General features: G+C 44.8%; 1 protein-coding gene across 1 annotated transcript in view; it reads right to left on the bottom strand.

The window, feature by feature from the left end:
• Nucleotides 1-1396: 1396 nt before the first annotated feature.
• The window catches only part of HS6ST2 (heparan sulfate 6-O-sulfotransferase 2), a 147936-nt gene continuing 126778 nt past the window's right edge, over nucleotides 1397-22554 (bottom strand). The window contains exon 2 of the mRNA XM_081846809.1: nucleotides 1397-8084. Coding sequence (XP_081702935.1) covers nucleotides 7385-8084 — 700 coding nt within the window. The 3' untranslated portion in view covers nucleotides 1397-7384. The remainder of the gene's footprint in view (nucleotides 8085-22554) is intronic.

Below are 22554 nucleotides of genomic sequence, written 5' to 3'. Positions count from 1 at the left end.
GGAGATATTTTTTTTTATACTTCCTCCGGCCTCTGAGGAAACTATCGCCACTATGCTTCCAAACTGATCAGATATGTGTCTAGGGGCTCCAGACACACAAAACCTATTTTGCAATCCAACCCTTGCATTTTGTTCCTGAGAAGTTATTTTACCTGCATTGTATTTGCTGTCTGCATTGAAATGTAAGTAAACTTTTTTTGTTTATCTTACTAAAAATGCATGGTTTATTCTCTTCAATGGGAGTGAAGAGGGGGAGGTCAGCAGACTACAAATAAAGGGATAAAAAGGTGTAATTACCTTGTTCCTAAGCTTTAGTAAGCTACAAAACATCAAGTGTTTTACTCTTCTAAAAAGCCTGTTTTCACAACCTGTTTTCTCTTGTAATTCTCCCACACATGTGGGATAGGTAGTTTAAATCTTTACAGATTTACTCCTCAGTCTGTCTCCTACAAACAGAGTGCACATGTTCTCATTTCTGCCAGAAATAGTAATAGAAAGATCATTGGGTTTCATGGGCTGTTTGGGAAGGGTCCATGGGTGTTGTTTTTCTCCAAAGAGCAACATGACTCAGGATCTGAAATAGGCAGAACCTATGGCCCTTGCACAACAGAATGCAAGAACAGCAAACAACCCCCATTGGTATGGAACCACAGAAGGCTACAATGCACAAAATGGATTTGGAAAAAGTGGATTTTCAGGAGCAGTATGGAAGAGGCCTATGTAAACAAACAAGCAATCAAGCAATGTCTAACCTCTGTGAAAATTAAGGTGTCAGGAGGCTGGGACCTCATTAGCACTGTTGTTTACTGGGTATCAAACTGCCATGCAAGCGGGGTGGGGTGGGGGTGGAATTAAGCATGGCACACTGCTGAGCCATCTTCTAATGCCACCCTTGCTTGGTCCACTTCCTAAAGTCAGGAATTTGTCAGGAGTGCCCTCATACAGTTTCCCCAGACTTTGGATTATAGATGGAGGCACACCAAAAAGTGGAATAGGACAGTGTCTCCAGGTGGGGCTCCTTGCAAAGGTGTTAAATTTGCATCCAGAGATGGGAAGCAGTGTCCTCTGAGCAATGTGGAGGCCATATTTGGACTCTGGCAACATCTGGGGAGTCACAAACAATTCCCAACCCTGCTTTAGACAGGACTGAGCTAAGCCATGGTCTGACTTGGTATATGGCAGTTTCCTGTGTTGGATGCCATCATTCTCCCTCCACCCACCCACCCCTTTGGTGGGTTTCCATTTGTTAGTTCAGAGCAAAGCTCCTTTTGATTCTTTTGAGCACAGAAAAGAACATGAACCTCCTTGAAAGAAGGCTGTGAGATTAGAAAAGCGGATTCGGGAACACAGCCCCAGAGCCAGACGGAGTCGTTTCAATAATCAACCCACAACAAAAGACTGCAATTAATGTTTATTTTATCAACTCTATTGTTAAATTACACAATCAAAGTCAACGGAACTCCTTTCCTTCCCATACCCCCTTTTTGTCATCATAAAACTACACAGCAAGATAGCAGCCTATAGTGGAAAGCAACTGAATCCGCGTGGTTATGACAAAATTGAATCCTTATATGCACACATCCCTTATATACAACAAACAGTATACACAAAGTAAAGGAAAGGGTTTAGTATTTTATTATTTTGTAAACCATGCAGAGCACAGCATAAAAACGAGGTTGCATCTCCTACATCAGGCAGGGTGCTTCAAACTGACACCCAACACAGGCAGCCCCCTCTGGTTTCAAGAGCGCATTGTCCCTCCCTGTGAAAACCAAGGAATTCCACTGGAAATGCCAGACTGGCATTTTAAACACTCATTCTTTGCATTTTGCCGGTGCTGGCTTTTCCCTCCCCACTCTTAAATTTTTGAAGTTTAGCAAACCCACTAGGCCTCTGAAAGATTGCCTGATGCAATAAGCTTTGGACAAGGTAGGCTTCAACCCTACAGCCACGTCCTGGGCATGGGCTCCATTAAACTCAACGCAAGTTAATTCTGAGCAGACATGGCTAGGGCTGCTCTGTGAAGCAGGAAGACGTGGGTAGCATTGTTGTTGCAATGTCTATTTTGGTGAAGCCTCTCATATAGGCTGAGCCCCCAGCCTTACTGGATTAATCTCACATATAAATGGCATATAGTGCAAAAGGAGCCCAGTTAAGATTTAGTATGCATGAAATAAGGAAACATCATCCCCAGGTGCCTCCAGCCCTGCAGATCAGATGGAAGGTTAAGCTAAGTAAACCCAGGGCATTAAAAGAAAAATCAGCTACTGAGTGCATAGACCAAAATTAACATCAGTTCTCATTAGACTATCAAGTAGAAGAGCCTGTTCTTCTATCACCATCATATTCACAAAATTTTTGCATAGAGATTTGCCTTGTCCAAGCATGTTAAATTGTCCAGTTCCTTGCCTCCCAGCTGGTCCCCCAGCAACAGAGAAAATGCAACTAAATTGTATCTTCTCCTAACAATCCTAAAGTTCTAGCACAGCCTTTGCCAACCTTGTGCGGTCCAGAGGTTTTGGCTGACAACTCTCACCAGCCCCAGTCAGCCAGAGTTAGATGGGTGCTGGTAGACATTTGGGAAACTTATGGTGGCTGTTTTTAAACGCAATCAGTGGCCCACTCTTAAGATGCAAATGTCTTACAAGATGCAAAAAGTGGCTGGCTTAGAGACCTACGGTCATCTATAGTCCCTTGGAAAACATTGCTCCCTAGGAGAAACTTCACATGTAAGTGGTAGGCAGAAGCATATCTGACAACGGTCCCAAGTTTTGTAGGTGCAGGAACATGCAGACTTGTCACGTTAAACAAACCTGATCATCCTCCAACTCAGGGATCCCAGACCTAGTTGTAACACATTAGTATCATCTAATTTGGAAGAGGAGGCAGGCGAGCTCAGTGGCACATAGGAAGTTGCCTTATTCTGAGTCAGAGGGCAGTATTGTCCACAATGAATGGCAGCAACTTCGCTGGAATTTCTTTTTTGCATATTTTTTAAAATTAAAACTTTTCATCTTACAATACAATTAAAAAAAACCCCAAATCCAAATAAAAACGACGAAAGAAAAAAGGAAAGGAAAAGAGAAAGGGGAGGGGGAGAATACAAAAGTAGACCCTCCTAACCCTCGGCTCAAACAAAAGGGGGCAGACCCTCCTAGCTTTCACCTGGGAGCTTCCTTTTCTCTCTCTGAGAGATCTTCCTTTCCTTGCCTCTCACGCAGGTCCTCCACCAGTCAGCCATCACCCTCATTAACCCAGAGTAGAGGACATCAAAGGACAGAACAAAACATAAAGAAAAACAAAGTAGATAAAAGAAAAAGAAGAGAGGAAGATAAAGATAATAAAAAGATGAAAAGAGAGAAAAGAGAAAAGAAATAAAGAAAACTTCTTATTCTTTGCCTGTCAATTATATATATATGTAAATATTGTTTTAAAATATTCTGAGTGTTCAGGATGGTATCTAGCTGTATTCCATGATAATATCCAGCTGCTCCGTGTTCTGTTAGATGGTGTTTTCCCAATCTTCAACCCCAGACCTCAAGTTCAATCATTTCCCCTTCCACACAAAGTCTAAAGGGGGCTCTCCCATTGTTATTATCATTGAAAATCAAGACTTCAATCCGGTATGATGAATTTATCTCCAAGGAATTCCAGCAACCCTTCCACAGTTAAAAAACAATAAATCATTAATCTCTATTCATAGAGGAATCTCTCCGTTGTGATCGTATACTAAAATATCAATCCATAGTTACTTATTATATATTCATTAATATTAATTTCATTAATATTCATTAATTCATTAATTTTCCATCCTAGTTTAGCAGGAGAAAAAGAAGAACTTCTTTCATTTCGAGGCATCCTACTAATGTAAAGCATTTCCACTTCTTCCATTCTTTTTCCAAGTGCATCACCAGAAGCTTGATAGTTTCCCCCTTTGAATTCATTTCAAATTGTAGACTCTTATCTCTGCCATCTCAGAATGTTTCTTAATCTCTCCGCCAATGGTTTCATTCCAGTCGTCCAGAATCACAACTCCATTGCTTGACTGTTTCACTCCTCCAGGCACCAGTTTGAAGGCCCATTTCATCATCTGCTGCTTCCCACTTCACCATTCCACTTTCATGTTCTGGCAAATTTTTATCAGTATTATTTCCCAAAAGTTCCATGTCTCCTTTAATCTGACCTTTCTCTGAAACATTTTCATTCACCATTTTATTTATCTCAGTTCTGAGCTCTTTTGATTGCTCATCCAATAATTGCTGCATGATACCAACAGTCAATGGGGTGTTCAACAGTATTTTCTCCATACTGAGTGCCATTTCATCATCTGCTGCTTCCCACTTCACCATTCCACTTTCATGTTCTGGCAAATTTTTATCAGTATTATTTCCCAAAAGTTCCATGTCTCCTTTAATCTGACCTTTCTCTGAAACATTTTCATTCACCATTTTATTTATCTCAGTTCTGAGCTCTTTTGATTGCTCATCCAATAATTGCTGCATGATACCAACAGTCAATGGGGTGTTCAACAGTATTTTCTCCATACTGAGTGCCATTGGTCTAATTAAGAACTCACTCTCCACCTTAACAGACTGTCTTAAAAAATTGCGTCTGTCTCCTTAACTAAGTACATTCTTACACACAGTTGGAGAGCTTAGTTTGACTTTTGTGGCTAGCACTTCCTCAAAAGGGATGGAGAGTTAAAAACAATGTAAAATCAAAATTCTTAACAAGCAGAGACCCTTATTTATTTATAATCTTTCTTCATTGCAGACAATTAAAACATGCTTTTTGTTTCGTTTCCACTCTGTTAATCGTTAATAATTGCCTCTTCTTATGATAGCAGTCGGTTTGCATTCAGTGTGAAAGTTTCAGGGGGCACACAGATCCCTTCAGTCGTAATTCATCACAGTCTCAAAAGTAATTTTAAAAGGGGAGGTTTAGCTGACCTAACGCCCTGAGGACTAACTCACAGGACTATTCTGTGGTGTTTGGGCACGATGGAGGTCCTTTGCTCCAAGTCACTCACCATGTCCGAAAACTGCCTAGTCTCCGGCATGAAGGGCAGTTTTCTTCAGAGCATCAAAGATTAATCCCTTTGACCTCCCTATGTTCAAAGGTCTTTGGCATGTAGAGAATGTGCTCCACCACTGAGATATAGCCCTTCTCCACACAGAGGAAGAGGAAAGGTAACAGGTTCCATCACCATTAAAAACCACTGCCTATCTCAAGCAGTAGGGCTGGGAAAGACCCCAAGAGAACGCGAGAAAAGCCCTGCTAGATCAGACAAACGACACTTTTAGTCTAGCATCCTGTTCACATAGTGGCCAGGCAGATTCTGTGGGAAGCCACAATCCATCAGAGCAGAAAACTCTGGGCTAGATGAACGAATAATCAGACTCAGTATAAGGCAATTTCATATGCTTATTACCTGCTTTAGGTACCTGTAAGCACTTGTTCGCAAACCAGCAAAGAAGATCCATACTCAGGCTGTCTTCTGCATGTGACTTTCCCTTGTTAGAACAGGGGAAGCATTTCAAGTGGCGGCAGAAGAGTAATTCTGGTGTTGAGCTGGCACCAAATGTAAGAAATATGGCTACTTCAAAGTCTGTGGCTCAGCCCTCTCTCCCTTTCTCAACTCTTTGCGCCTCAGAAGGACCACGAGGCCCTAAGTCACAGTCTGAAGGCACCCGAGGCTGGAGCTAAGCAGGTCTGGGTCTAGCAGGTGTCTGGATGGGAGACCCCCTAGGACTCCTTGATGGGCTCACAAATATTACAAAAATGAGAGCTCAGATTCTGCATCATACTAGAAAGAGCAGATCAAAAGCAAACCACCAGTCCAGGCATATCCCCTCCCATTGCTAATAAATTCTTTTTAAAAATACAGCTTCGATCGAAAACGTTCTGGGCAGCAATCTACAAAATGATCAAATCCTGCTAGATAAATATGTGAAAGGAGAGTTGTTGAAACTGGACAGGAATACAAGAGTTGCCTCTCTCCCCATCCCCACATCTTCAAAATGGATTCCAATTCAATTGCACAAAGTAATTCTGTAACAGTATGTTCCTGTTGTTGTATTAAGCTAGTCTAAATGTCCTCCAGATCATTGAGAGAATATTCTCAACTCCAATTGAACATGAAATGAAACAAGCTTAAAATTCATTAACAGCAGTAGGAAGATTTTTAAAAATGAGTTATAAATAATTATAGACAAAACCCTTCTATTCTTTGTTAAAAAGCCAATGTATTTTCTTCTTCAGACACCCCGTTAATCAGAATTCATATTTGGTATGTGCTAAAAGCAGTTGGCCTATGAAAATACATTCATGAAATAAAATAAAATAACGGAGGGTGGGTGAGAGATATTCCAATGGGATGCTTCATTCTGGTTGTGTGTTTCCCATGTGGAAGCCACCTAGCAAAGCACAATCGTGATTATCATGCCTTGAACTCACAAACTCTGGGAAATGGGTGTTTTATTTGCCCCAAACATCCCAAACTACCTTTGGAGGCAGGCTCCACAGACCTTGTATAACAAAGAATTGTAGAACTGTACAGTTGGAAAGGACCTCAATGTTCTTCTGTCCAACCTCATATGATGAGATCTTATGACGTGGAGCAGAAATGTGGCCCCCAAACGACAGTATTCAGTGGGGCTCACTATGGCCACCGCTGTCCTTATTAAAACGTCTGCTACCAAACTGAACAGACCGTCACTCTGATGGCTAATGCCAAGCTGAAAATGCTTTCATCCTGGAGATAAGGGGCTGAGTTGGTCTGAAAAGAACAGTGTTGGGGATTTCCCCGGAAGGCTACAGATCAGGGAACATCTGTCACCCTCCATGTCTCTTTGCACTCCAACTCCCACCAGCTTTCACGGCCCAATGGGTGAAGGATGTTGGGAATTGTAGTCTTGACTATCTGTAAGGCCACAGAGTCCCCAGCCCTGCAAGACAAAATGGGTGGATGGGCAACCCACAGCTCATGCCCTGCCCATCAAAAGCATACTTTCCCCACCTCAAAAAAAATTAAAATAAAAAGTTCCCCAACTTTTTCAGCTTTAACCATGTCAATCAGTTTTTATGTTTGGTTTTGCCCAAGCAATCATTTCCGAAAAATTGCTGCTTAAACAGGCCAGCATGGTTTGTTGTTTTTAGAAAGGGACAGATCTGAGACACATAGAGGTGAGGTTAACCCACACTGGGCACGACATTTAATGCACAAAGCATTGGCAAAGGCCACAGGCCAGAAGCCTTATATCCGTTCCCCACCCTCAAAGGAGCACAAATTTACTTGGCTGCTTCGTCCTTCCTCTCTATTTTGCAACCGTGCCCTGGCTTTTCAAATCTGGATCTCCCTAAAAACACACCTCGCCCCCTGTTATTATCGCCACTGCTCCACACTCCCGATGTAGTCAGTTGTTGCATTTGTGCTGCTCTGCTCCTTGCTGTGGACCTGCTTAGCTCTCCAGATCTTCCGTTGCTCCTGGCGCTTCCGCCTCGCCTCCTGGTGCTCCTTCTGCCTCATATACTGATAACGTTGCAGGAAAAGATCTTTTGCATATTCATACAGCTCCATGTCTAAAAAATTGAGAGCCTCTATGTGCTTCTGGGTCTCTTCGTCAATGTCCACACTGGAGGCTCGTGTGCTATTGTACTGCGTGAACGGGGAGATGAAGACCATGTTAAACGTCTTCTCAAAGAGGTACTGAGTCTTCCTCTGAAACTCCGTCAGGCCAAAGAAAGCCATCCGCTTCAGGTTCTCCTTGGCACTGTCCAGAAGAACCTTGTTCCGCTGCTCTTCTGGCATGACGGACAAATTGTAGCATCCCACCAGGCTGAGGTCAGCCAGCATGCGGACCTGGCGGTTGTTGGCAAGATTGTACGGGCAGTCCATGAACTCCTGCAAGGAGCAGCCAGACCAGTCATCCCCCGAGTAACAGCTGGGCAGCTCTTCGGAAGTTGGTGATCTCCCGTCGCAGACATGCAATGATGCTTTCCAGGTTGCTCCTCTTTGGACATGCCTCCATTCGCTCAAGTACCGAGACACCGGGTCCCGGAGGATCGTGATGTAGTAGAAGTTTCTGAAGAGGGAAGGCAAAGAGAGATTTTACAATCATATTAGTGTATGGCACTTTATCCGACTACAAGAACAAGAGCTTTTTTTTCCTCTTTGGTTCCTTTGTTGAAAAGGTAATCCTGGTCTACCATCTGCCAAATCCGAGGTGCTGGAGGAACTGGTTGGATGCAGAGGAGTGGTGGGAGGCACCAGCTTGGAAACCCCCAAGGGAACCTCCAGGGGAAGAAGGATCAGAGCCAGGGGATTGGTGGTGGGTCGACGATGCATGGTCAGAGCGAGAAGAGGGACCAGACTGGGAGGAGAAGGTGTCAGAAGCTGAAGAGGCAACAGGGTTTAGTGAGCAGGAAGCAGCTGCAGCAGAGAGCAGTGCAGAATCATAGGCAAGAGAGGAGGAGGGCCAGGAGACAGAGAGGAGGCAGGCTGCTGAAGAATTCAGTGAGTCTCCTCCTCCTGCTACGGCCAGCTCCCCTCCCCCTGAACGTGCAGAGGCTGACAGAGCAGTGGAAAGGCAGGGACCTTCATTGGGGCAAGACCTACAGGGAAGAGTTACGATTTTGTTCCCTTGGATAAAGAGTTCACTTCACTGACACAGGAAGTGAATTCCCTGAAGCCTGACATTTATTGTTTTATTGCTGACCTCCGCCTGACTCCAACTCCTGACAACAGGGTCCAGAGGAAGAGGTCTGAAAAGAGGGAAAGGCAAAAAAAGAGAGTTTTGTGGTACCCTAAAGACACCCTAAAGAGAATTCTGGAGGGTCTAATCTGGACCCTTGACCTGAGGCCCATCATCCCTGCACCATACGCATGTGGTTGAGAACGGTACTTGTGTGTGCCATGAATAATAATGTATCACATGCCTCAAGGAGCAGCACAGGCTCCCCTCCCCATCAAATATGCATCTTTTAGTGACACACTTAAAAAAAACAAAAACTCCCAAGAAGAAACGAAATGGAACAGAAGAGAACAGTTCTACAGGCAGCACAGCAAACACAAATCAAGTTTTGAAGGCGGAATCTTCATGATGTTTAGTCCAAAGTCCAAAGTTTGTGTAAAAAACAAACAAAAAATCAACAGCCCTGCAGCAATTGCACAGATTCTGACCCCACCCCACCCCCCACTTCCCAGTCTGCTTGCGAAGGGTGAGTCACTTGCCTTGCAGAACTTGCACCGAAGTAGGTCTGGATTGCTGCTCCAGGGACCAGCTATGCAGGCTGCAAACATATGTATTCAGTTGTCAAGGAGAACTGCGGGAGAGGAACAGCTGTTGCTTTGAACAGCACTGGGCAGGCAAAGAGCAGAACTGGGAATAATATGGCAAGACCCTTGTGGTCAGCACCTGGCTGCACCCACCCTGGGGTGGGAAAACTGGTTTCTGAGACACTGCAGATTTTTGCAGGGAGAGGCTTGAGTTTCAGATTCACTGCTAATAGCTTCCTCAGCTCTGCTCAAGAACGCTAGGCACAGAACGCTATTCCGCAGAACAGGTGCAGCCACGCTAAAAGCCCTGCCCTGAGTTACTGCAGAGTGAGCTTCTGAGACCTTCAGAACTTGCAGGAGAGGTTCTCCTGCAGACAGGACGTATGAGAGATAAGGCCAAGGGGCTTATGTTAGTACCAACACCTTGAACTTGGCCCAATGTGTTAAATGGACAGGCAGCACAAATTCCAGAGGCAAGGTGTTATATGCTGGTGGTAGTTTGCCCCCCCCCCCCCCCGCCACCATGTTCTGCAGCAGCAGAACGCTCCAGCAGCTTTGACCTGACATTCATAGTATTGTTGACAGCTGTTAGAGGTGGTTGCTCGAGAGCAATCAGGCAATATGCCTCCTTAGTCTGTTCTAAAGCTTTCTTATTGGTGCAAAAAAAAACCTTTAGAATACAGAGTGCCTCTATTCCATGTCTTGCTCATTCACTGGCAGGATCTGAGAGTGGGCGGTCCTTAAATCTTCCCCAGCAGAGTAGTTTCTTGACCCCCAGTCTGTGCCTCCCCTCTCTGGGTGAAAGCCTACTGCGCAAGGAAGGCTTGGGTAACGGGGACCTCTCTCCTCCCCGCTTTGCTCAGGCAAAGAGTCCTGGCACCGCCTCGCCTCCTCCGAGCCCTGAAGCTCCTCTCCACTGGAGGCGTGGTTACTCTCCTCCGCTGAGGAGGTGCTGCTTCCCACAATCTTTGGGGGCTCTCTGTAATCCACCCACCTTTTCCCCTCTCGCCCCTGAGCCAATGGCAGTTCCCTGACAACAGCCTTCCAAAACACCTGCACATTGTTAATTCTCAAATTCCTTTCTCAAAGCCCACTTTCCACGAAGGCTTTGGCACAACTCCACTGTGCCCACACTCTACTAACCTTTGACCTGCCAGGCATGGTTGAACTCCAGCTCCCATCAGCCCTAGGCAGCATGGCCAATGGCATGGGATGATGGAAGCTGCAGTTCAGAAGCATCTGGAGAACCAGAGATTTTCCCATCCTTGACCAATTGTTAATTCAGCACAAGCAATAAACCCAGGATCTCCTAAGGGAAGGGGCATAATTCTGTGAGCTCTGATATCACAGCTGAGCAAGCCCTAGAGACCACCATAGTAAAATGGCAAATAATCACGTTTAATATTTCTAGCCTTTCCCACCCATTTCTCCAATGCTTGGACACACCTCAAGATGTCACTGTTCCACAGAAAACCGAGCTTGGATGAGCTTTAACAGAAGAAGCAGATCAGAAGGAGAGGCAGCTGTGGAAGGTATTTCAGAAATACAGGAGAAAATGCATAGAAAAGGGGCAAGTTACATTCCTGAGAAGCGGCTGGCAGACAGCTAGCTAACCAAGGCAGAAAGCCAGCAGGTGAGGTTCGAAAGCGTATCAGGCAAACCCCTACGTATTTTAACCTCCCACTGGGTATGAGTCAAAGAAATTCACTTATTTGAACTTCCCTCCAAAGAGCTAAGGGCAGCCCACATGGGACTCTCTCAATTTATCCTCACAGCAGTTGGATTAGGCCAGGCTCAGCCAACATGGCGTCCTCCTGATGTTTTGGACAACAACTCCCATCAGCACCTCAAGAGGCACACAAGCGACGGCCTCGCCATGTCTCCTCCCCATGTATTCCCGGCACCATCTTGTGAAAACAACACAGAACACTTCAACATCCTGTTTCATACATTTCTTTTTCCAGATGTTCCCTGTGTAGCCATGTTGGTAACACCCAGCTCAGCCTTGAGGTCTGCTGGGTGGCTTCGCCAGTGTCCCTCTTTCAGTTTTCCCTCACCGCCTTCCCAGGCATTACTGTGAGGGGAAGAAAACACCCCACAGGCCACGAACAGTCTTTCCTGCATTCAGAACTCCAAGTGCTCCAGCTGCTGGCTCTCACAGCAACAATTTTATTGTGTGGTCAGAGCTCCTCATCGCATGGACGCAGCCGCCATTTTCTTTTCCCCGTGAGCACGGAGGAAAGGACATAGCACAGTGACAGAGCACAAGTGTTATGTGTAGGAGCCCCAGATTCAACTCCTGGTGTCTCCAAAGACAGCTGGGGAAAAGCTCCTGTCCAAAACCCTTGGGAGCTGCTGCCAGTCAGTGTAGACCAGGTATGGGGACCTGTGGCTGAGGATTATGGGAGCTGCAGTCCAACATCTGGTGGGCCACAGGCTCCCTAGCCCTGGTGTAGACAATAAAGGGAGAGATGGACCAGTGGTCTCACTTGGTGTAGTACAGGAAGCTGCCCACTGATGTTAGCATTGCCTACACGGACTGGCAGTGGCTCCCTGGGGTTTCAAGCCGTCTTTCCAGCCTACCCAGAGATGCCAGAGATTGAACTTGTGAAATTCTGCATGCGAAGCAGGTGCTTTACCCCTGAGCTGCTGCCTTCTCTCTGTGTTTGGGTAGGAGAGCCGGGTCTGCGCAAAGAAGACCCAACCAAGACTCTGTGGTAGGAAAGAGGCCAACAAAAAATCACAAAGGTCATTGTGACAATCAATAAGCGGTTAACACAGAAAGGGAAACAAATCCTTTGGCAGGATCAATGCATTCAGCGTGCATCTCATCATAGCTCTCAAATTCTTTTAACCTTTTCACTCTACAGCCTGGGGGTTGTCTGCGATGGCAGAAAGTTGATTCAGGGGTTAGATCAGTGGTAGTCAACCTTTTTATACCTACCGCCCACTAATGCATCTTTCTTGATGGTAAAATTTCCTTACCGCCCCCCAGTGCTCGATGGAAGGAGGATTCAGCTTGTGCCATAGAACCCCCCTACCGCCCACTAGTGGGCGGCAGGGACCAGGTTGACAATCCCTGGGTTAGATAAAGAGAGAAGGATGGAGGCTGTGGGGCAGGGGTGGGGTGGGGGAGGCACCAGTGGGTCCAGAGAAAAGCACCAATCATTTTGAAAAGGAGCAGAGACTCTCCAGTAGAAATTGCTTCTCTCCCAGCCAAAGGCCCCCTTAGCAAAGGCATGGGAATCTCTGGTGTAGAAATGGCTTTTAAGGAAAGTATACAGATGGATTTTTCCAAGTTAACAAATGCCGGTGTTACGAGCCAAGCAGACAAGATAGAACAACAAAGGAAAGGAAAGGTTTAATTTGAGGACCAGGATACTATCTCTAAGGAGCAAATGAACACTGGGAGCCCTTGAGCTGTGTAGATGGATATTTTTATTTTTATTTTTGGGTACATGAGGAACATCTGCTGTGCGCCGTGAGACGAGCATGCTAACTCTTTGCTGAAGGGAATGTCAGGATTTGTTGTGATGTGTTGCATTTACAGCTCATTTAGTGCAGGAGTGGCAAACCTTTGGCCACCCTCCAGATGCAGCTGAACTACAACCCCCACAAACCTGTGCAAGCATGGCCAGTGGCCAGGGATGATGGGAAATGGGAGTCCAGGAATTTCCGGAGGGCTAAAGGTTCTCCACACCTGATTTACAAGTGTAAGAAAGCAAATCAACAGGCTTCCTCTGTCTCTTGGTCTTTCTGGTTTACGTTCTCTTGTCTGTTTGTTTAATGCATTTATATCCTGTCTTTCTCCCAAGCTGGGATTCAAGGAGGCTAGTAATATTTAAAGACAACCTACGACTCACTAAAGCTGTGCTTCCAATCTGGCACATATATCAAAATTAAATTGAGGGAAGTGGCTGCATAACTCTGCAGAAGAGTTACTTGCAGCAAACAGAAAAAAGCAACCTCTTGCCACAGCTCATTTTCTGCCTTTCATAATTAATACATGATGGCACAACTCTGTATCTTACTATACCCAGTGGAAATGCACAGTGACACAATGCATTTCTTTGCACACTCATTGATTCCTGTTTTCAAGGTCAAGCGTATGGACTCAAGGGGAAAGCAGCGGCACTTCCTTGCAGGCATAATCAGGTGGGCTCCCATCTCCATCCTGAGTAGCACAGGAGACTTGTAAAAGTCCCAGTTTGAAGTCATGGCCCATTAAGGAGAGAGTGAATGTTTTTAGTGAACATAAATGCCAAGTACCTTTGAGGAGTCATTAGCATTTGCTCCTCTTAGCATCCAGTGAATTAAGGTATTGTGTTACAACCTGAACCTCAGCCCTGCTGCTGTCCTGTTAAAAAGCAGGGAGTGGGAAAGGTGCTTTCTGCTAAAGGACTAGATGTGCTACCGGGTTCACCTCAAAGGTTATGCCTGTGCTCCAAAGCCATTCTATGCCGCCAGGAAGATTTGGGGCCTTGGGAGTTTATTCCATGCTCTTTTCACACTGAGAAGCAAGCCTCTCTGGAAGTGGTGGACATTTTCAAAAACAGTTTCTGACACAGAGCGAGCAAGGTGAATTTTCCAGAAAACATTTGAGTTTTAAAAAACAATTAGACAATGTTTTCTAATGTGCCTTATCTCTCAAAATGTCTTCCAATAATCAAAGGCAGCAGAAGGGGAGCATTTGATTACAAAGAAGGGAATAGATAAAGCATGCCTGATGTGGTGCAAATGTTATATTCAAGCAAATTCCAAGCTGGAAATGATTTTTACTGAAAAAGACAGGGCAATGCAACAGTATACACTTACATTGTTTTCAATTATTAAAAGGGATGGAGGGAACACCACGTTTCAGTTTCAGCACACCCCAAAAGCTGTGAGCTTGTACATAAAGGTTAACTACAAATTTGAAACTGACCAGTTTGACAAGTATTGTATCCAATTAGTTACGTTATGAGGAAGGGCCTTAGTTAGTTATTAGTTTGCACATCACTGATAAAGCACCTGTTTTGCACAGAGAAGATCCCAATTTCAATTCCTGACACCTTTAGGTAGAGCTAGAAGACAATCCAGAGAACCACCACCAGTCAGTGTGGAGACAATGCAGATATAGCTGGATCACTGGCTGGACTCAGTTTAAGGCATCTTCCTCGGGAGTATTTGTAGCTCAGAGGTAGAAAATGTGCTTTGCATGCAAAAAACAACAAGACCCAGGTTCAATTCCTGGTATCTCTAGGTATGGCTGGGAAAAGACCCTGGCCTGGAAAACTGCTGCCACTCAATGTGGTCAAAACCAAGTTGGATGGAACAGCGTTTAAATTTATTTATTTATTTATTTATTTATTTAAACATTTAAACATTTAAACATTTAAACATACAGCCCTTCACCTGAAGATCTCAAGGCAGGTCACAAAAAAAAAAAAAAAAATACAGAACAGAAACACAAAGCACATAGCAATATCAAAAACAAAATTAAACGACGATTCCCTACTCCCACATTTAAAAGCACATAGTGTCAAGGATGCTCCCCAGCCAAAGGAACACACACCACTAATAGCCAACTCTTTCTTGTCAAAAGAGGACAATTAACAGTAGTTTCTATGGCTCCGAATACCAATGCACACCCATTTAGCATCTGGACAGCTGTTCCCAGGTCTGCACTCTATGGAGCAGTTGCAGCAACAGGGGACCACTCCCCCCCCCAGTTTATGTACCTCCCTCTGGATGGATGTGCACATGCAGCCAGAGACTGCACCTATGGGAAAGCTGCCTCTCCTCTTACCTCTTCACTCCCCTCCTGGTTCTGGGAGACAGTGGTGCAAGAGAGGGTGGGAAATCACCCAGCCCTTCACTCGCCTGGCCTGCCTCTTCCCACGACTCTGAATTCATTTTATTAAACAAAATACTTTTTTTTTAAAAAAAGGAAAAATTCTCACCAGAGAAGAATACAGTGGTAGAAAGCTTTCTGCAGAAAACACCCCACTCCACACCACCATCAGCAGCTGCTGTATTAAACCCCTCCCAGGTGGACTGAGCCTTCTCATCCTACAACCACCCAACAGTACTAGACGAGAGTTGCTAGAGTAACTTCAGAATGCAGGACAGCCTTGTGACCCAAACAGAAATATTTTACAGACTTGCAACTGCAAGAATTGGTTTCAGGCTGCAATCAGATACTTTGGTGGAATGTGCCCTGCAAAAGCCTGTGAAATCTGCCACCCCACAGTAAACAGCTTACAGAATGAGGAGTGTGGCCGCTTTTCATTTTCGAGAATCCAGTTGCCCTCCTAAGAATCTTCATGCCTCCTTGATTAAATAATATAGCACACAAAATATTTCATTTGGGATATATGTGTGTGTGACTGGGAGAGGCAGGGAGGTGGAAAGCCAGCACAGTTATATATTAAGGAGGCAAATCTATTTTGCCTGTTGGAATGCTTGCTCCTCTAGGAGAATAACTCTGACATTTGGAAAATTACAGTCATCTGTAAAATGCGACTGATATGCTATGGAAAGCATTTGCATTGCTGTTCCTGTGACATAGCCAGAATCCTTTGGTAGAAAAGTCAGTCACTGAAATAGTAATAGTAATAGTAATAGTAATAGTAATAGTAGTAATAAATAACAACAATGCTTCACTGTTGGTTCAGTTACAAGGAGCTTCTACCAGGGACAGTTGTTTAAATAGCTCTTCTGTGAGGGTGTTGGTTGCTATGGGAAAACATTGTTAGAGAAGAACTGTTATCTTCCTATAAGCATAAAAAATGTAAGATGTCATCACAGCCAACTTCAGCTTGAGGAACAGCAGGCATGCTTGGGAAAGGTATGAAGTACCTTCTGTGAAGTATCTCCTCCTTCAAAAGGGGTGGGAAGGGTTCGGGGTGAGCCTTGGGGGGAATGGCGAGGAGGTGGGTGTAAATGGAGGGGGCTTTGGTCAGGTGCTGGTAGGTGGGATTGACATGCAAAGTTCTCTCTTAAAGCCTTTGTGGGGTTTGTGGGATTTGTGCAGAGGGAGCTGGAACAGGGTTAGCAAAGGTCCTCCACACAATACTCCAGTTTTATCCTTACAAAGCATTAATTTAATTTCTTTAACAAAATTCATATACCACTTATTTGTAGTGAAACTGCTCAGTTATTTATAAAAAATATTAAAAGTTATCAATAAAGAACAGTTAAAAACAATAAAAAAATAAAAATAATTAGAATTAACAGTAAATTAAAACACATAAACATCTATGTGTCTGGATAGGCTTTGCATAAGCAAAAATGTTTTAAGCCATTGCCAAAAAGAGTGCAGTAAAGGCAGGTGCTGGAAGTTACTTTTGTAGAAAAAAGGGGGGGAGGCTAACTAGTTTAATACATAATAAATAATAAATAATATTGCATTCTTCTCTTTCATAGGATTTCATTGATGGCTTTCCTCCCATGCCAGAAAAGTGACTCAGAAGAAAGGAGACAGCAACAAACTCACAAATGTTGGGGGCATTGTTGCAGAAGATGATTTAGCAAGCTTGATTAGTGTGCCAAATACCAATACATTTGCAGCCGGAAGACAAAAGACCAACGGAGTATTTTGCAGCCCTGGAGCTCTGCAATTTTAATTTAGGTTCCCACAGATTTCATTCCATGCAGCCAGGGTTTGTGATCAGGGAGTTGGTATCAAGTGAAAATACCAAGTGCTGCCTGAACCCACCAAGGCGCTCCAGTATTACCGAGTAATGGAAGGGGATTCTGGTTTAAGTGAATTGGAAAAGCAACACATAACAGCTAAGGAAACTTAATCAGGGCAATAAAATTAAAATGGGGCAGTCAGACAACCCATCCTGATTAAGTCACTTGCAAACAGTATGGCAATCATCAAGGAGGCTTGCGGTGTTAATGATCTAAAGTCACTCATCTCCCTCAGGGAGGAAGTCAGAGTTTTATAGCAGACAATTAGAATATTTAAAACTCAGGTTTTTCCACAAGACAAAACCTCACTTCCACAGCTGAGATGAGCATCTAACTCTTCCTTCAAAGAGAGAGATTCAGGCTTTTGCAAGTTGCCATTCGATCACGGCACTACAAGTTGGATTTGAGAGGGCTGAAAACCACAAGGAGCTCACACTAAGCCAGAGAGATGTTTTCTACTCTGTAGCCATGGAATATGTGCAAAATAGTTACCTTCTGCAGCTGGCGTAGTCCTTTCCTTTCTGATACTCTCTATTTCACAGTTCACAGTATACATATGATTGCATTTCATCTGACCCATCTACTGCAATTATTAAGTTTGCTGATGACACCACCATAATGGGTTTAATTACAGGCAGAGACGAATCTGCGCACAGGGGGAAGTTCAAAAGGTATCCGCATGGTGCTCAGAGGACAATCTGCACCTAAACATTGGCAAGACAAAGGAGATGGTGTTGGACTTTCGGAGGAAGAGAGGGCAGCTAGCCCCGTTGTATACCGGGGGGGGGGGCTGTGTGGAGAGAATCTCTTCCTTTAAATTCCTGGGAGTCCATCTTAGTGAAGACCTTACTTGGAAGGTCAATACAGCCCAGGTGGTTAGGAAGGCCCAACAGAGACTTCATTTCCTTAGGGTCTTGTGAAAAAACAATGTTAGACAGCAACTGATTATTTCCTTCTATCGGTCCACGATAGAAAGTGTTCTCTCATACTGTATTACGGTGTGGTATGCTGGTTCGACAGCCATGGACCGGAAGTCCCTACAGAGGGTGGTGAAGACAGCACACGATATCATGGGCTGTCCCCTGAGTCCGCTAGTTGTCATCGCAGGAGACCGTTGCCTCAGAAGAGCGAGGAACATTCTCATGAATGACTCACACCCTGGCCAGCATCCTTTTAATCTCCTGCCCAGGGGCTGCATCAAGAATTTGAACATAGGGTATCTGAAATTAGAGAAGTAACATGGGAAAGATAGATAACAAGAATAGAAACAAGGTGATAAATTGCTGGAAAAAAATTATTGTGATGAAGGTAGGAGCGGGAGGCACGAGGGAGTTCAAAGAAGCTGTGAAACTATGTTGAGATATATGTTATATTATTCATTTTTGTGTATTGTATTAAAAAAAATGTGTTAATAAATATTATATATATATATAAAAAAGGGGGCTGCATCAAGAGGCCTGGAGGGCCGGAGGTCCCTTCCCCTGCTCTGCAAGGACTGGCAGGCATGCTCCTGTGTTTCAGAGAAGGGGGCATTCCCAGTCCTACCTGTAAATGCCTAGGACTGAACCTGGGCCCTTCTGCATGCAAGGCAGGTACTGTATCACTGAGCTACAAGAAGGTAAGTTTAGATTAAAAACAGCAGTCTTGTGGCAACTTAAAGAGCAACCAATTTATTATGCCATGTGTTTTAATGGGCTAGAGTCTACTTTGTGAGTTACGCTGAGATACAGGTGTGTGTGTGTGTGTGTGTGTGTGTGTGTGTGTGTAAAATTGGGTGGAGGGGGCTGTAAAAAGTGTGGTCAGAGAAAATCAAATGCAAAAAAAGAGAGGCGGTGGCAATTGTTTACTTAGGGATAGTAACCCAGGGGATAGGGATGCAGCTCAGCGGTAGGACATGTGCTTCACATGCAGTAGGTCCCAGGTTCAATCCCTGGCAACATCTCCAGGTGGGGCTGGAAAAGACCCCCTGCTGATCAGAAGGTCGGTGGTTTGAATCCCCGCGACAGGGTGAGCTCCCATTGCTCAGTCCCTGCTCCTGCCAACCTAGCAATTCGAAAGCACATCAAAGTGCAAGTAGATAAATAGGTACTGCTCCGGTGGGAAGGTCAACGGCATTTCCGTGCACTGCTCTGGTTTGCCAGAAGCGGCTTAGTCATGCTGGCCACATGAACCAGAAGCTGTACGCCGGCTCCCTCGGCCAGTAAAGCAGATGAGCGCCACAATCCCAGAGTCATCCGTGACTGGACCTAATGGTCAAGGGTCCCTTTACCTTTAAAGGTAAAGGTACCCCTACCCGTATGGGCCAGTCGTGTCCGACTCTAGGGTTGTGCACTCATCTCACTTAAGAGGCCAGGAGCCAGCACTGTCCACAGACATTTCCGGGTCACGTGGCCAGCGTGACGAAGCTGCTCTGGTGAACCAGCACCAACGCAGCACACAGAAACGCCGTTTACCTTCCTGCTATAAAGTGGTACCTATTTATCTACTTGCACTTAGGGGGGCTTTCGAACTGCTAGGTGGGCAGGAGCTGGGATCGAAAGACGGGAGTGCACCCTGCCGCGGGGATTTGAACCGCCGACCATACGATCAGCAAGTCCTAGGCACTGAGGTTTTACCCACAGCGCCACCCGCGTCCCGCCCTTTATCTTTACCTTTACCTTTAAACAGGTTCCCAAGCAATGGAACACTTACTGTGTGACTCTCTCTAAAAAACGAAATGAAACATGTTTTTAGGAGTTGGTGCGATGCTCTGCATTGGTTAATTCAAAAAGGAAAGCAAAGGAAATACCCATCTAACATTTTAATCATCAAGTACAAACGTTACTTCAACCAAGGAAGGAAACAGATGGTGCCCTGGATTCTCTACAATACAGCCGCTGTTCCCTTGACGAATTTTACTGCTTCCTGATCATCAAGCATGATGTTGTGAGTACCATCTCCCTTCCACCTCCCAACCCCACTCCTGCTCGATTCCTAACGAGAAAAATAAAAAGGAACCAATGCAGTTGGGTGAGGTCAAGTTAACTATGAAAATGGGCATTTTAAAAAATGTTACCAGGCCATTTGTTTATTTATTTATTGTATTTATATCCCAGCTTTTATCCAAGGAGCTCAGGTGGCTCATAGGTCTCCCACTCATCTTCATTTATCACCCACAACAACCCTGTGAGGGAGGTTAGTCTGAGAGGCAGGGGCTGGCTCAAAGTTACACACAGTGAGCTTAGTGATAGCCAAGTGGGGATTCGAACGCTGGTCTCTCCTAGTCCAATGCTCTAAATACTGCACCACACTGACTTTCTGTCTCTCTGTGCCATAAGTTCAGTGCCAGATCATCTGCCTTGCAAGCAGAAGGTCTTGGGTTCAATCCTTGGCATCTCTTGGGAGGGCTGGGAGAGACTCCCTGTCGGGAATTCATGAGAGCTGCTGTCAGTCTGTGCAGGGATGTGAGTCAGTATTTTGTTTTGCCATGGCTTGGTGCTTATCCACTTGTGGTAACACAGAGGAGAGCTCCTGGTGTTTCTGAAGTACGTTTTTGTTCGGTACTCAGTGTTGTATGATTTGTGCAGATCTATGGCAGAATCTGGGTGTGATGCGATTGTGCCAGTGTGGCGATTGCTGCTTTGTAAGGCAGGACGTAGGGAGGCTAAGGAACGAAGGGATTCCTGACTCTAAAGATGTCTCAAATTGTGTTGCTATATTTTTTGCTTTGGTGGGATGGTATTGTTTTATTATATGGCACTATATTTAAGTTTTGCAGTTTTATAGCTTGTTATCTATACATATTGGGCAGTATTCAACTAAATCCTTGCACTAGCCGAAAACAGTGCAGAGGTTCCTGACCATGCAAAGGGACTCCCCCAACTCCCTAGGTCATCCCCATATCTGCTCTGGAGGCCTGAAGGAAAACCCAGAAGAGTTTTAGGGGGTCCACAGAGTGCGGGAGGAGAAGGCTCATTGTGCAAGAAAATTCCTTACACTAACGGAACTTTTTCCTTAGCACCAACTCTGTATACAACCCATTGCATTTGTTATTTTGTAAACTGCATGGAGGCTATCTTAAGTATTAAGTGGTATACAAATATTTCAAATAAATAAGTAAGATTGAAGATCTTACAATGCTACACATGTTACAGTACTGTTCTTGTTTTCAAAAGAGCCATTAGGTTGTGACCCAAAAAATGTCCTGTTCCACACAGAGTCCACAGCAGAACAGGGTTTGGACACCTGTGTCCCTACATAGTAGTCCCCAGTGAAAACAAAATAAAAAAATTCCTTCCAGTAGCACCTTAAAGAAAGGTTAGTTCTTGGTATGAGCTTTCGTGTGCATGCACACTTCTTCTTCTGGTATCTGAAGAAGTGTGCATGCACACGAAAGCTCATACCAAGAACTAACTTAGTTGGTCTTTAAGGTGCTACTGGAAGGAATTTTTTTATTTTGTTTTGACTATGGCAGACCAACACGGCTACCTATCTGTAACTAGTCCCCAGTGAGTTCCCTCTATCATTTGATAACCCTTTTGATAATCTCAAAGCATTTAGAGACCTGGCCGACGAGCTCCTCAGCGTGCCCTTGATGTTTTCATCCCAGTGAGGCAAGCTCAATTAGCTGACTTGTTTACTGCACAGAGGCCTTGGGGGAATCCCTTTGTTTACTGCATCACAGCGACCCAGAGGAGCGCCTTGCATCCTCCTGCTGCGCTTCCGCCTTGCCCCTGCTACCCTGGAGGCCCCAACATCCTCCTGTTCTTGGTGAAAAGGTCTAAATGATCTTTCCTTAGAAGTATAACACGTACGACAACTGATCTCTCTGTGGGGGCAGCGGCAGAAGAGCCGAGGTTGTTTTTTTCATCCTCAGAGGTGGCAATGCTGAGCTGAAAATAGCTCAGGCTGCCGCGGATGACTGACCTTATTTTATTAGTATCTTGCAGCAGCAGCAAGATAATTTAAAAGCAAAAGCATACAAAGAGACAACATAATTACAGGTACCTTAAGAGAACACAGTAGAAACATTCTGGAGACAGAGAGAAAAGGCTGAAATTCTGCTGATACATGTCTCTCCAAGTAGGAGTAGAACACACACAAAATCAAACAGAAGCTGGAGGGGGGAGGGAATCAGCTTCTGTGGAACTTACCTGCATTGCTAAAGCAGGTTCCACCTGGTTTCTGCTGTGCCATCATGGTTTTTGTATCTAAGATTATTCAGAAGTCGGTGTCTTTGTGCATACATATTTTGTCCTTCATCACATTGCATTGTGAACTCCATAGTCCATTGTTATTGGGCAAGTTTCCATAGTTCTCGGGTGTGCTCTGTTCATGATACGTGAGAAGGACTGAGTGTATAGACTAAAAAGCCCATCCTGCAGTGTTGCTGCAAGGAGAGTGTACAGCTATGGGAAGACCTAAAGAACAGGGAAAGGATCAAACAGGACAAGCAGATGACCACCACAGCCAGCAGCTGGGGATGAAAAGTTAGTTTGCTGTGATGGAAGTTTCAAGTGATTAGGTTATCACGTGATCACATTGTTTAGATGAGCTAAATGGCTGTTTAATTTAGCCTTTGCTTCACAGAGCTGACACTTTAGTGCAGTCAAGCACACATG

This window comes from Podarcis erhardii (assembly GCF_964252035.2).
Source record: "Podarcis erhardii genome assembly, chromosome: Z".
Classification (NCBI taxonomy): domain Eukaryota; kingdom Metazoa; phylum Chordata; class Lepidosauria; order Squamata; family Lacertidae; genus Podarcis; species Podarcis erhardii.
Note: the sequence above shows the minus strand (reverse complement) of the source record. Positions and strands in the feature narration are given on the sequence as shown.